Source organism: Eumetopias jubatus, unplaced genomic scaffold, assembly GCF_037043125.1.
Source record: "Eumetopias jubatus isolate StellerSeaLion01/CBP00866 unplaced genomic scaffold, mEumJub1_p1.0 scaffold_2, whole genome shotgun sequence".
Classification (NCBI taxonomy): domain Eukaryota; kingdom Metazoa; phylum Chordata; class Mammalia; order Carnivora; family Otariidae; genus Eumetopias; species Eumetopias jubatus.
In genome coordinates, this window is record NW_028274808.1 from 37,225,503 (window position 1) to 37,239,081 (window position 13,579).

General features: G+C 39.0%; 1 protein-coding gene and 1 pseudogene across 1 annotated transcript; both read left to right on the forward strand.

Annotated features, from left to right (window-relative positions):
- The first annotated feature begins 7,601 nt into the window (after positions 1–7,601).
- TCIM (transcriptional and immune response regulator) lies at positions 7,602–7,973 on the forward strand. Its single transcript, XM_088021407.1, has one exon. The coding sequence runs from the start codon at positions 7,653–7,655 to the stop codon at positions 7,971–7,973; it is 321 nt and encodes a 106-aa protein (XP_087877533.1). The 5' UTR covers positions 7,602–7,652.
- Positions 7,974–12,436: 4,463 nt separating this feature from the next.
- On the forward strand, positions 12,437–12,930 carry LOC114224821 (large ribosomal subunit protein eL15-like; annotated as a pseudogene).
- The last annotated feature ends 649 nt before the right edge of the window (positions 12,931–13,579 follow it).

Genomic DNA, 13,579 nt, shown 5'->3' on the forward strand with positions numbered 1-13,579 from the left:
ATGACCGCCGTTTTAAGTACAGAAAAATGTAGAATATTTCAACATCAGATCCCAAGAAACAACACAGCCACTGACCAGCTGTTTCACCTTTGTATCTGCTTAGCCCTCTGTAGGCTTCAGTATTTTTCTTATGTACTATAACTCGAAAACTATTTATTGAAAGGCTAAAGCCTACCTTGTGCTGGGCATTGCTGGGTTCTAGATCTGTGCATTAGTGGCGTAAAAAAAAAAAAAAGGCACAGTCAATGTTGATTTCTTGACAATTATTGCCGTGAATGGATAAAGAATAAAAATTACACTTCAGAGTCCTCCTCAGAGCTCTAGATTCATGTTTCAGACATCTTCTTGGCGGTTTCCCACGCATGCAGATTGTGTGCATAACTGAACTTCGGATCTTTCTCCTGAATCCAAGTCCACTTTGGCCTTGTCCATCTCAGCCTTCCCACCATGGAGCCCAGGACTACTTGGAGCAACTCTTGACACTTACCCTATCCTCTATCCAGTTCACTGCCAAGTTCTTTAAAATTCATTTCCCAAATGCACTGAGAATAATCTACTCATTATCTGAAACCATAATTGTTCTCTTTAGTTGTCTTTGATGGCCCAACAGCCAAAGTTATTACAAATAAATAAATTAAGAAGCCACTTCCACACTTAAAATCTTTGCAAGACTGCCCATTGCACTTAGTATAAGATTTTCAATCTTCAGCATGGCCTTCAACACTCTCCTGTATATCATTTGGCCCTTTGCTTACCAATCTAGTTTGTCTCTCCTCTCCTTGTTGGTTTCTGTTTCCTGCCTGCATTGTTTTTGTGTCTGTTTTCCTGCCCTTCAAACTCATTCTCACCTCAGTGCCTTTGCACAGGACTTGTTTCTGCATCCAAAGCTCCTGGCCCTGCTCCTCTCTGTGTTAATTTCAATATTTACTTTGAGTCTCAGCTTAAATGTCTCTTCTTAAGAAAGGCTTTTTATAACTGGAACAGTTAAAATGAAGCCTCACCTTGTTTCTTCCTTTATATCACCTGATTTTCATTTTCGAAAACTTCTGAAAATTTTCTTCGTAATGTTTGTATGTTTATTTATTTATCTAAAGTCTCTTTTCTTCTCTAGACCTCATGTTCCACAAACACAAGAACCATGTCCAATTGCCCCAATGTATTCCTCAAGCATTTAACACATAGTAAGCATTCAACACTTTGTGTGTGAATAAATCTATAAATCACTGAATAAATACATGCAAAGAAAAATGAGAGAGAGTTTGGTAGAACTTTCAAACAATAGGAGTAAGTAAATAATGAAAATAATCAAAAAGTTATACAACAAGATTTCAGGTAAGAAAATGAGGGTTCTAGGGCCAGCTCTGTCATTTAATGAGCTCCAAGATTGGGGAAAGCTTAATTTAACTTCTGTGTTACTCAGTTATCTCTACTGTAAAACAGGAACAATGATACCAGGGATGTTACAAAAGTCATGTTGTTGCAGGATGGCAGGGTTCTTGTCTCACAGAGTTGAAGAATAAATCTCGCTGACAAAAGGGTGATGTGACATGGAAGTTTATTAAGTGAAGGTGAGAACAGAGGGGAAAGAAAAAAAGCTCTCTAGAGTGAGAGGGGTCCTGAATGGGTTGCCACTGAGGGCTTTTATGGTCACTTTCTATAGAAAACTGACCAAGGAACTTGGTAAATATCTTGTCTATAACATTTAAGACAAACAAGGTGGACTTATAAATATTATGAAAATATCAAAACACAAACAAGGTGGATTTTTTGTTTTCTTCTCTCTGGTTAATATCTTGTCTATAACATTTCTCCACATCTGGGAGCCTGGTTAAGTAGCCCCCTACCTGTCTCTCCCTACCTACCCTCACCTGTCCCTTACTCAATATGAGATAATATATGTGAAATCACTTTGTAAATTACAATACAGTATGAAGTTTTTGTTTTTAAAACAAAAATTTTAATTCAAATAAAGTATAAGGTACAAAGTTCCAGTTGCTGGCTTCTCTACACTTCATATTTAGGAAATTGCCATGGAGGTGAGCTGGCACATAAAGACAGCATCGAAGCAAAATTCTGGGTGCTCGCTTTCTTTCACTTACTCATGTAATAATTCAGCATATATTCATTGGATACATTCTATGTTCCAGTCACTATACCTTTATATCTTTAGTGCTTTAATAAATTTAATAGTAAGTCATAATTTTTGATCTAAAAAGGTAAACCTACAATCCTGGTCATGCGAACAGGAGAAGTAAGTAACACAGCAAAAGGTTAGGAAAATCTTCCAGGAAGAGATTTTAGAGATTAAAAAAAAAAATTTGGAAATGAACGCAGTTTTCACCACTTATCTTGAGCAGGTAAGAGTCATGTAGATATTACATGGAGAATAACGAGGTATACAAGTCACTTAGTGTTTGTTTCCTTCTTTCCCCTTGTTTTTGCAAATCTCTTCATCAAACACAAAACTAACCAAGTGCATGTGTTCCTGTCAAACAGAAACTCAGTCTCCTTGTGTGATGAAAGCACAAGGCAAAACTGGTGCCCAGAAGAAATTACAGAAGCTCAGACACTGCTTCTTTCAAATAGCTTTCATTATCTTCTGTCTTTGCTACAGAAAACAAACATTCTGTAAGATGTCTATATGATATGGTCTTGTCCACATGCAATTTGGAAATCTTAGTCAGTAATCTTTTAGATCCTGTTGTCCACATCATTCACAGAAAATATTTATACAAAGAAGGGAACGAGCAGGGTGACAGCAGTAAAAGGCTTTCCAGCCACATATGGATTTACCTTTGGCAAAGCGCATCAGCAAATAACAACCTTAAGGCTTGTGTCACATTTCTGGGAAACAGAAACTGACATTGTTTCACTGTGGATGGTCTTCTCCTCTAAGCAATTTTGAAACACCTTAATCTCTCAAATGCATCTGAATGCTTTTAGGCAACACTCAAGAAGAACTGCTCAATGTCACGTAGAAATATTCAGGGTTTTTGATGCCAGAGCTTGCGGTTGATTTGAGAGTAATACAGTCGAGAGTTTAAAATCATGGGCTTTCCTCTGGAAAGAGGAAAAATGTGTGTCAAATAGCCCTGGGTTCAAGTTGTCTCATCATAGCTGAAGGATTTGCAAAATAAATTAGTTTCCTATTGCCACTGTAACAAATTGCCAAGATTTAAGAGCTTTAAACAACGCAAATTTTTTATCTTAAAGTTCAAGAGGCCAGAAGCTAAAATGGGCATGCAATGATATATTCCTTCTGAAGGATGCAGAGAACAATCTGTTTCTTCGCCTCTTCCAGCTTCTAGGGGCTGTCTACCTTCCTTGGCTCATGGCCCCTTCCTCCAACTTCTTCTAAACTAGCAGCATAGCATCTTTCTGTTTCTTATAAAGACTCTTATGATTACATGAGCCAACGTGGATGATCTCTACATCTCAAGATCTCAACCAAAATAATCTCTACATCTCAAGATCTTTAACTTATTTACACCTGCAAAATTCTTTTCACCATATAAGTCCTTTTTGCAATATAAGGTTTCTTTTTGCCTATATTCTTAGGTCCAGGGATTAGAACATGAACATTTTAGGGGGCCGTTATTCACCTACAACTGGTACTAAGTTGTCAATGCTTCAGTTCTCTTATTTCTAACATGAGGATTGCAATAGTTCCTATTATGAAGCACGGTTATGGAATTAAACAGGATTACACACATGTTATTTAATATTACTATGAAGAAACAATTAAGTGATCCAGGAGCTAATTTAGACACAGTAATGATGAAGATTAATCTGATCGTTGCTCTTGGTGGAGCTAGACTTTAAATGAATACTTGGAAAAATAAACGTATGCTTACAAACTGTAGTAAGTGCTACTAAGGAATAGTGAAGGTTGTGTTGGCAAAGAGAACTGATCTGAGTCTAAAAGGACCAGAGAACAGAGAAGACTGCTCTGAGCAAGTAGCTTTTAGTTGAGATTTTATGAACGAATAAGAATTAGCTAGCTGAAGTAAAATGTAGAAAAGAACATTCTGGAAAGAAGAAAAATGTGTGCAAAGCTCCATGGCAGGAATGAGTATGGTGCATTCAAGGAACTAGAAGGCATAAAAGCATAGGGGAGAGTGACAAATCATGATGCTGCAGAAGTCATCAGGAACCAGAGCAGGTCGTGCTCAAAAAGGCTATGTTAAGATTTGGGGGCTTCAGTAACAGCAAGAGTGGTCTGACCAGATTGCTTATTAGAAACTGTTGCTCTGGGTGCTTTGTAGAGAATGAAGGGCAAGAGGGGAAGCAGGAATGCCAGGAAAGAGGTCTGGCTTTAGTCCAGGTGAGAGAAGACAGGGTGTCATAGACTGGGCTTCCAAGGAAGCATGCCCCAAGAGGGAGATCAGCAGGCAGGTGACTTATTATGGAGTGTTCTTGAGATCAATGCCTTCACATGGGGAAAAAAAAAAAAACAGGTTTGGCCAGGGGGAGGTCTCAGCTGACCCGAAAGGATTCTCTGAAGTGTGCATGACCCCTCAGAGGTGGGGCAAGGACAGTGGGCCTTTACACCCTCATGCTGATCAGTCACTAGATGCAGTTGCACCAAGAGGAGAGTGACCTTCTTCAGTGGTGGCAGTCCCTGAAGCTGGTTGACAGCTGACTCTCTGGGGAAATCCTAAAGGGAGTTAAAGGTTGTGCATTGGGGCATCCACCACATGGAAGCTTGTCTAAAAAGTAACCGTTCAAATGGAGAGAAAGTAGATAGATTTGAGAAATATTTTGTAGATAAAATTTATATATATATATACACACACACATACATATATGTATATATGTGTATATATACACATATATGTATATATATAATTTTATATATAAACATATATATGTATATATATAGAGAGAGAGAGGGTGAGGGAGACAGAGAAAGATCTAGGTAGGAGAAAAAAGAGAGGGAGAAATCAAAGATTATAGCTGGGTTTCTGACTTTTATAATCGAACATTTGTACCATATTTACATATATTATATGTATCTGTACCGTATTTACATATGTAAATATGCAAATATATTTTTATATATTTGTATTGATCGGTTAGTTAAATAAATGAGGAATTAAAATTTGGGATTAATTAGTGAGTAGGGGATAGAAAGCATGAGCCTATAAGAATCACCTCAAGAAAGAGCATAGGATGAAACGGTTGGTGAGGCCTTGAGTAATGATAATGACAACATGGAGGTGGATTGTGTAATGTTGGGGCTCTGTGTTTGGCACCTAATAAAAATTCAGTAAAAATCCTTGCTAACTTAATAATAACTGTTTTTAACAGTGAGGAAAACGAGTATATTTTTAATAGCCACAAATGTGTGCCAGGAAGCCCATAGTCATTGGCAGCAGATCACAGGGTCCTTCCATGGAGAAGCTGGAGCCAGCAGCCGTGGCCACCGCTGGGGAGTTGAACATCAGCTCACCTAGAAATGCCTTCCAAAGAAGCATCCTTCAGGAAGAGATCATGCTGGGCTTCTCTCGGTCTTCCATTCCTCACATCGCAGACTTCAGCGATCCTTTTGCCTTGGCCTTTACAATATGCCCACAATCTGATCAGCTCTCACCACCTGCATTGATGATCTGCCTAGTGGGGACCTTCATCATCTGTTACCTGGATTATTTTGACAGCCATATAACTAGTCTTTTTTCTCTTCACGCAACTGCTTGTCCCCTTAAAATGTATTCTCTACTAAGAAATAGTTTGAATTGTAAGTAAAATCCTGTCATTTTTCTGCTCCAAATTCCCCAAGGCCACCCATGTCCTACAGAGTAAAAGCTCAATCCATGAACAAGCCTCAGAGTTGTATTCAGTCTGTCCCTGTCCTATTCCCACTGCCGTCTCCTACTGACCTCACCTCCTTCCCCTCTTCTCGGGCCACTCTGCCCCAGCCACACTGATCACCTGGCTGTTCTCCTTATACTCCGCACACATTCTTATCTTCCAGCCTCTGAACTTGCTCTCCCCTTTGCCTACAACACCTTTCCTCCAGATACCTCTGCAGCTAACTCCTTCACCTCCTCCAAGTCTTTGTACAGTGTCACACTTACGGAAGCTGCCCCTGAATATCCCAGGCAAATTTCAACCCTCCCCTTCCTTTCCTGTACAACTTGGCTTCATCCTTATCCATAATAGGTATTACTTTCCAACATCATCCCGATTATAAATGTACGTTTTTCTATTATCTATTTCCCGGTAGAATGTAAACTCCATTTAAGGTAATGTAGGGATTTTTGTTTGTTTGTTTGGTTGGTTTAGTTTCATTTACTCTTGTATTTCCAATGCCTAAAAATGTTCTAGCTAATAGTAGACCTTTAATAAATATTGATTGAATTAATGAATGAGTGAGTGAATGAATGAATGAATACATAAGAAGAGTCCCTAACTCAATTTTCTAGCGAGGTGCCTTCCCCACGCTCCCCTTTTGCACGTTCTAGACCTGATGTGACTGATTAGAGGAAATTTTGAAGACCAGCCCTGCTTCTCTAAGAGAAGTCTCCGGGGCCCTCTGAAGTGCACATCTATCATTTGGTTGAATGTAAGTGCTCCACACCAACGGGGCACTAGCTGGCTGAATGCTGTGGAAGGTGAGAAGAACAAAGTTAAACTCTTCCAAAGAAGCTACCGCTCTGACTATGTCTGGGTGGTGTCAAAATAAATATTAAAAATTAAAAGAAAACATCAATTCACTCTTTTGAGTATTATGTCCATAAAGCACCTGATTGACTTTCCCTCCCCCCCCTTTCTTTTTTAATTGGTATTGTTGGTATATACACAAGCCTAAGGAGATGTTGTCTATTGCTCTTATTGTTTTTATTAAATTACAATTTGGGTGGCACCTGGCTGGTTCAGTCGGTGGAACGCGCGACTCTTGATCTCGGGGTTGTTGAGTTCAAGCCCCACATTGGGTGTAGAGATGACTTAAGAATAAAATCTTTAAAAAATAAAAATTAAAAAAAAAGTCTTTGAATAAATAAATAATAAATTACAGTTTTATTCAGTGATTACAGATTGGCTCTTGGACACAGTCTCTGGGAGTTCACATCTTCAGGCTGTGTCCTGTCAGAGTTTTGTTGGTAAAGTGCAGACTGACGTCCTTGATTCTTTGGCTTTCTTTCAGCAGCTGTGCAGTGGCCCTGGATGGGGATGTCCAAAGGACACGGGTGTGGGCTGCCAAACGTTTGGAATACACTTTAATGACTTCTCCGGGAATTAAAACTTCCCTGTAGTTAGCAGAAGCCCTTGTTTCGGGGGTTGTTTGGAAAGATTTTGAGAGTCTAAGCCACTCTGTTTGTGTCTTACCTTTGCCCCTTCCTGGTTTCAGCTATTTTTAAAAGATGGGCCCAAGCCTGTATAATCCTATTGCCACAGATATGGTGAAAAGAAATCCCCACATCCCAGCTCCATCACTGAGCTCAGCTCTTAACATTTTGCACAAGAACAGGATATTGGCAACTCAACTGTTAAACCTGTCTGTGATTATTCTTCCTTGAGATCACTCTGATGTCACCACTGTAATTTGAGCCTGGAGCTTTTGTTCACACTTTAAATAGCAGCCCCGGAATGATTTTGCTACAGACTCTCTGGAGAGCCCGGGAGCAGAATTCCCAAAGATCCCCACATCGATGAAAGCAAAGCCAAGCCACCAAGCCATCATCATGTCCACCTCTCTGCGCGTCAGCCCGTCCATCCACGGCTATCACTTCGACACAGCCTCGCGAAAGAAAGCCGTGGCCAACATCTTTGAAAACATAGACCAAGAATCTCTACAGAGACTTTTCAAAAACTCTGGGGACAAGAAAGCAGAGGAGCGAGCTAAGATCATTTCTGCCATCGATCAAGATTTGGAGGAGAAAACACGAGCCCTGATGGCCCTGAAGAAGAGGACGAAAGACAAGCTTTTCCAATTTCTGAAACTGCGGAAATATTCCATCAAAGTTCACTGAGGACAAGAGGATGGATAAGGACATTATCCAAGAATAGACATTTAAAGACCAAGCGAGTTTGTGAGACCCAACACATGCAGCAGTTTGCGGCTGCCTGGTAAGCTTCTCTTCCATCAGAACGGAGGAGGCTGGAAAGGAACAGAACAAACTGGTTACAAAGACTCCAACCAATTTCACGCCTGTGCTGTTACAGAGGTGAACAAAGCGCTTTCAGCAAGGATTTGCAAACTCTCCCTGAGGGGAAAGGACTGCTGCAGCGTCAGAGAAGAGTCTGAATGGATGTATTGAGGACTGAGACGGAAGATAACAGAGAGCTGGGGAAGAATTGTGGCCAGAGTCTTTCTCAGGCCCTAGGACTTAAAATTCAGCCTGAACTTTGTTTCCTTAGCCGAACTGGGTAGGGAAAGGGAGGAGGGAGAGGGGGAAACAGGGAGAGAGAATACTCTACTCCGATGTTTACTGAATTTTTTATTTGAATGTTTCAAAATGTTATCAAGCTTCAGTGACGTCTCTTGGTATAGATTCTTACAGATCAGTAATTGGTTATTTATTTGCATTTTTTACAGTGCCTGAAAAAGTGCACCACGAGGGTGTTAGTTAAAGATTATGCAATACCTTCAGCAGCTCAGTAAAACCCTTCTAGTTTGTAAAAGGTTTTTATACATTTCAAACTGGTTGCACAAAAGCTAAAATAATGGGGTCCTTCATAAATCCAAAGTACTGTGAAAAAATTTTATGTTTTTTTAATCTAACTAATGCTAAAATATAATCTAATTAGATTTCTTACAGTTATTACAGTAAGCATTAGGAAGTGAGTATGATATACTAAATAGTTTATGAAGATGCTATGGTTTTTATAATTTATAATACATGACAAATGATATGCAACCTTAATAAATTATTATAAACTTAGCTGCTCTTGGTCTGTGATGATTGGTCTCAAAGGAAAAAGTAAGGTGGTAAATAGTTATTATTATAAACTTTTATAAACTATTATAAACATTTCTAAGGATTTTACTCTAAGAGTAAAATGTGCCTTTAGAGTAGCTTTACGTTGATTGCCAAACTTCTTCAAAACAAATTCTTACATCAAATATCTAGCAAGTTTCTCTGTCACAACTTTATAAGATATAGGCATAGAAATTCATTGACTGACTCATCGACGGTGGTGTTTATGTGTCCACAGAGGGTGAGCTTTAAAAAACTTTTTTTTCTCCATATTTTTGAAATTTTTCCTTTGTGGCTACAGGAGCTATGTACAGTTGTACATATATTTCTTCCAAAACAGTATATCTTGGGGTTAGAGTCCAAATTATGATCAAGATTCTGTGGGTTATCAATATTTATTCCATATAAGCCAATATGGGAATAACATTACAGTCACTTTGCTTATTTTCTCATAAAATTTTAATAAAATCTTTCTAAGAAGGCATATATCAATGCCTGCCACCCTTTCCTAGCAGACAAAAATAAAATTTCCCAGAAGTTAGGCATTTTGGAACATGTACAGAGGTTTTTGAAACTTGCTGATCATAGTAAAACAAAACAAGGGAATGATCCAATATCTTCTGGGAGAGTTACAAGTCAGGATTTTAAATAATACATTTTTAAAAAGGAAATTAAGTCTCCAAACCTACTTTCAAATGTTAATTGATAAGTTTACTGAAGATAATATAAAATCACTCCATTAAGAAGGAAGTTTTGTACATGAGAACATCCACGAAAGCCACAGATTAATATGCAGAAGTGTGTGCCTGTGTATGTACATTTTTTGGGAGAAGTGTTTAGAATTTCTATCCGATTTTCAAAGACATCCATGACACCAATATAAATTAAGAACTAAAGAGGAAGGTTTTTTTTTTTAAGATTTTATTTATTTGAGAGAGAGAATGAGAGAGAGAGAGACCACGAGAGGGGGGAAAAGCAGACTCCCCGCTGAGCAGGGAGCCCGATGCAGGACTCGATCCTGGGAATCCAGGATCATGAACTGAGCCGAAGGCAGTCGCATAACCAACTGAGCTACCCAAGTGCCCCTAAAGAAGAAGTTTTCGACAGGTGGAAGGCTCGTTATGGTATATGGGGATTACCAAAGCAGAGGTTGTGAAGGGGTCTTCAGCTCCATGACCATATTTCCCCAAGCTTGCCAACTAATCTTGCTTAATGATCTCACCTAAAGTCTCCTTTGCCCATGTTAAGAATAAGCTTCCTACCTCTGATCTGGCCTATTAGTGATACATTTTCTCTATCTAGAATCCCCCAAAGACATTGACAAACTGCTTGGAAAGGAAACTTGGGAACTTATTCTTCCAGCATAGCTATCATATTCCTATGAAAATGTTTAACTTATTTTCTTTTTAAAGACTTTAAACGTATCTTGGATGCTGAACATAGTCAAAAGGTTGAATTTATTACACCGATGAATAACTATATGCTCTGCCCCTGTTGTTTTCAATAGGGTACAATGTTTGTCTTTGGCACTTTGCAAATTAGTATGTATTGACTTAGTTTTCTTGCAGTATATTATCATTATTTTCTGATTGCAAGACTATAACGTGGGAAACAAATTAGAAAGCAATTGGGATATGGTCCACAACAGTGGGGAGAAGAATTCCAGTAGATTTTGCAGAAACATGCTGTCTTTCCCCTTCAGGGACAACAAAAGTTGGAATCAATGTGATTTACACAAAAGGGTGATTTTTAGTTCCATAATGCTTTCCTCATTTAATGTGGGGTGAAAATAAACATCATTAGAACAGGTATGACTGGTTCAGTTCAGAAATCCTTCTATGGCACAGGGATAGCCAAATATATCTCAAGGCATCTCATTGTAATAGAAGATATAAAAGCAAAAACACAAGAGTGAAATGGGTTGTTAATAACATTTGTATTATTAGGATCATAATAATAACAACTGTGTTTCATTGAAACAGTTTTCTGTGTTTTTTTATGCATTAAATCACTTAGTACTGTGACATGAGAGCATGTGTAAATAGTGTAATGACACTGAAGCCCAGAGGGATGAAGTAACATGCTCAAGAACACACAGCTAATGAGGCCAGGAATCTAATCTGGGGATTCTGGCTCCAAAGCCTCATTCCTTGCCACTAGGTTAGACTGCTTCTCTAGGACAAACTTAGCTTCTCTTTTTTCCTATAAGATGACAATTACTTATATGCTAGTAAGTCAAAAAGACAGGAAGGCATGGCCTCTGAGAAATCACTTTTATCTGCTCTGTGCCTCTTTGTCTGTTTATTTGGCACTTGCTCTATATGGAAAAGCTTCATAGTTTAGTCATTTTAATTGTGTCAGAGGGTTCTTAGATGTAGCCTTTTGTCTGCAGTTAAAATAACGCATGGGTTAACACTTGGAACAAAAGATCACACCTAACATCTCTTCCAGTTGTCAGTCAACATTTTTGGTATCTATTTGCTCATTGGGGGGAAATCAGAAACTATGGATTCATGAGTTTATTCACTCAGAGTAGAGCTCCTCTGTTCATCACTGTGGCCCACGGCAAAGGCTGTTTGCTTTTAGACACTCGAACAGATGAGGTTTACTGAGAAAGTGGGTGCCTGCTATTTTCCCCCATTGTTAGAGTGTAGTCAGAGGATGCAGTTGACATTCCCTTAGAAAGCTTCAACTAAAAAAAGAAAAATGAAGCCATGGTCTAGGTATTACGTGATCTTTTGGAGTACCTCAATTACCCTTCTAAATTCCACATAGCGGTGTCCTAAGATGGCATATTGCTTGGGTAACTCCCTTTCTTACACATAGAGAGTTGTAAAGTAAAATCATCTTTTGTATCTTATATACTCATTCAACAAAAATGTAGTAAGCACCCATGTGTGGGCCCTTGTGGTCAGAATGGATCCTTGTTCTCCTTATCAGAGGAGCTGGAAAATGTTTTAAAATAAATATAATACAGTGGGATGTATGATAGGAGTTTAAACAGGATGCTATGAGGCACAGGTGTGTGTGTGGGGGGGCGTCTTTTTGTGTCTATCTGTATGAATTTTTGTGTGTTTGGGGAGTAGCAGAAGGAGAGGAAATCTAACCCAACCTGGGGAGATCCTGGAAGAGTCCATGGAGAATTTTCAAAGTAGGATTTAGTCAGAAGAGTGGACAGAGGAAATTTTATTTCATCATCTGGGTATAATGTTTGCAAAGGCAAAAAGGCAGGAAAGAGTGTGAATTGTCTGAGAATCTCTAAGCAGTTCCATATGGCTAGGGGCCTAAGCATTTGGGGGCAATAATTAGAAAAGCAACTAGGTTTTAAATGACAAGCTTGACTATAAATTTTATTCTGAAGGTAATAGAGAATCAGTTAGGACTTTAAGTAAAGGAGTGACACTTACCACCTAACTACAATGTATCACACCCTAGGAATAGATATGATTAATATTTTGAAAAATAATGCATTCCTTTCCATCTGACTGCACCCATCAGCTCAAAGGTAAGCAAAGATGGGTGCTTATCAATACATCCAGGAGCTATGGAGGAAAAAGCAATCTGATGTCATGTCATATATCGGACTCGTGTGTGATGTGGTAGCCGCAAATGCCCAGTTCCTAAGGGTGTGACCTATGGCAAGCCTGCCCATCATGGTGTTTACCAGCTAGAATTTTCCTCAAGCCTTCAATCTGTCGCAGAGGAGCCAGCTGGACGCCACTGTAGGGCTCTGAGAGTCCTAAATTCTTACTGCATTGATCAAGATTCTAGGTGCAAATTCGTTGAGGTTAACCTCATTGATCCATTCCATAAAGCTATCAGAAGAAATTCTGACACCCAGTGGATCACCACACCAGTCCACAAGCACAGGGAGACCTGAGGGTTAACACCTGCAGGTGGCAAGAGCCATGGCCCTGGAAAGGGTCACAAGGTCCACCATACTATTGGTGGTTCTCACTGTGGGGCATGGAGAAGACACAACACTCCCTGGTTCCATCATTACTGCTAATATAAGTAATGTTTGCAAAATCCTTACCTAATAAACAATTTAGGTTAAAAGAAAAAGGAAAAGAACACATGGTTAGACTCTACAGAGATTCTTCCAGAACTCTGTTGCCTCACTGTTGGTCTACTGAGGTGGAAAGCCACATAGGACGTTTGCAGCTCAGTAATCAATGCTTAGCTGTGTGGAAGCCAAGGATGAAATGGAAGGGGTAATGAGGAAAAGGGTTGTGAGGCCAGATTAGCGGAGACCCCAACTAGTATATTCCCTATTACATTTTTTAGAAATTATAACCATGTTTGATCTTATAATAAGTCTTATTATTTAACAAATATTATAAAGAAATGGGTACTAAGCTCTCTCTTCACTTAAATAACTTTTCTACAAAGTTTCCAGATATTTTAAGTGATTATTACATACACAAATGTGTTCTATTTTAATGTATGAACCCAAGATTAGCAAAACTGTCTTACAGAATTTTGGAAATAAATATCCTATTCCAATATGGTTTAGCAGTGATTCAAAGAAAGTCAGGAATACTTTTGTTGAGTAGTCAGAAGAGTTTTGTTGTAGGCACCTTTTCCCTCCCTCCCATTACACACGCTGGCTCCCTGTCCGCACGTGTGCACACACACAAACACACATACACACACAT

Bases quoted from the DNA above. Each gene is read 5' to 3' on its own strand.
- TCIM (XM_088021407.1), top strand. From the start codon at position 7,653: ATGAAAGCAAAGCCAAGCCACCAAGCCATCATCATGTCCACCTCTCTG.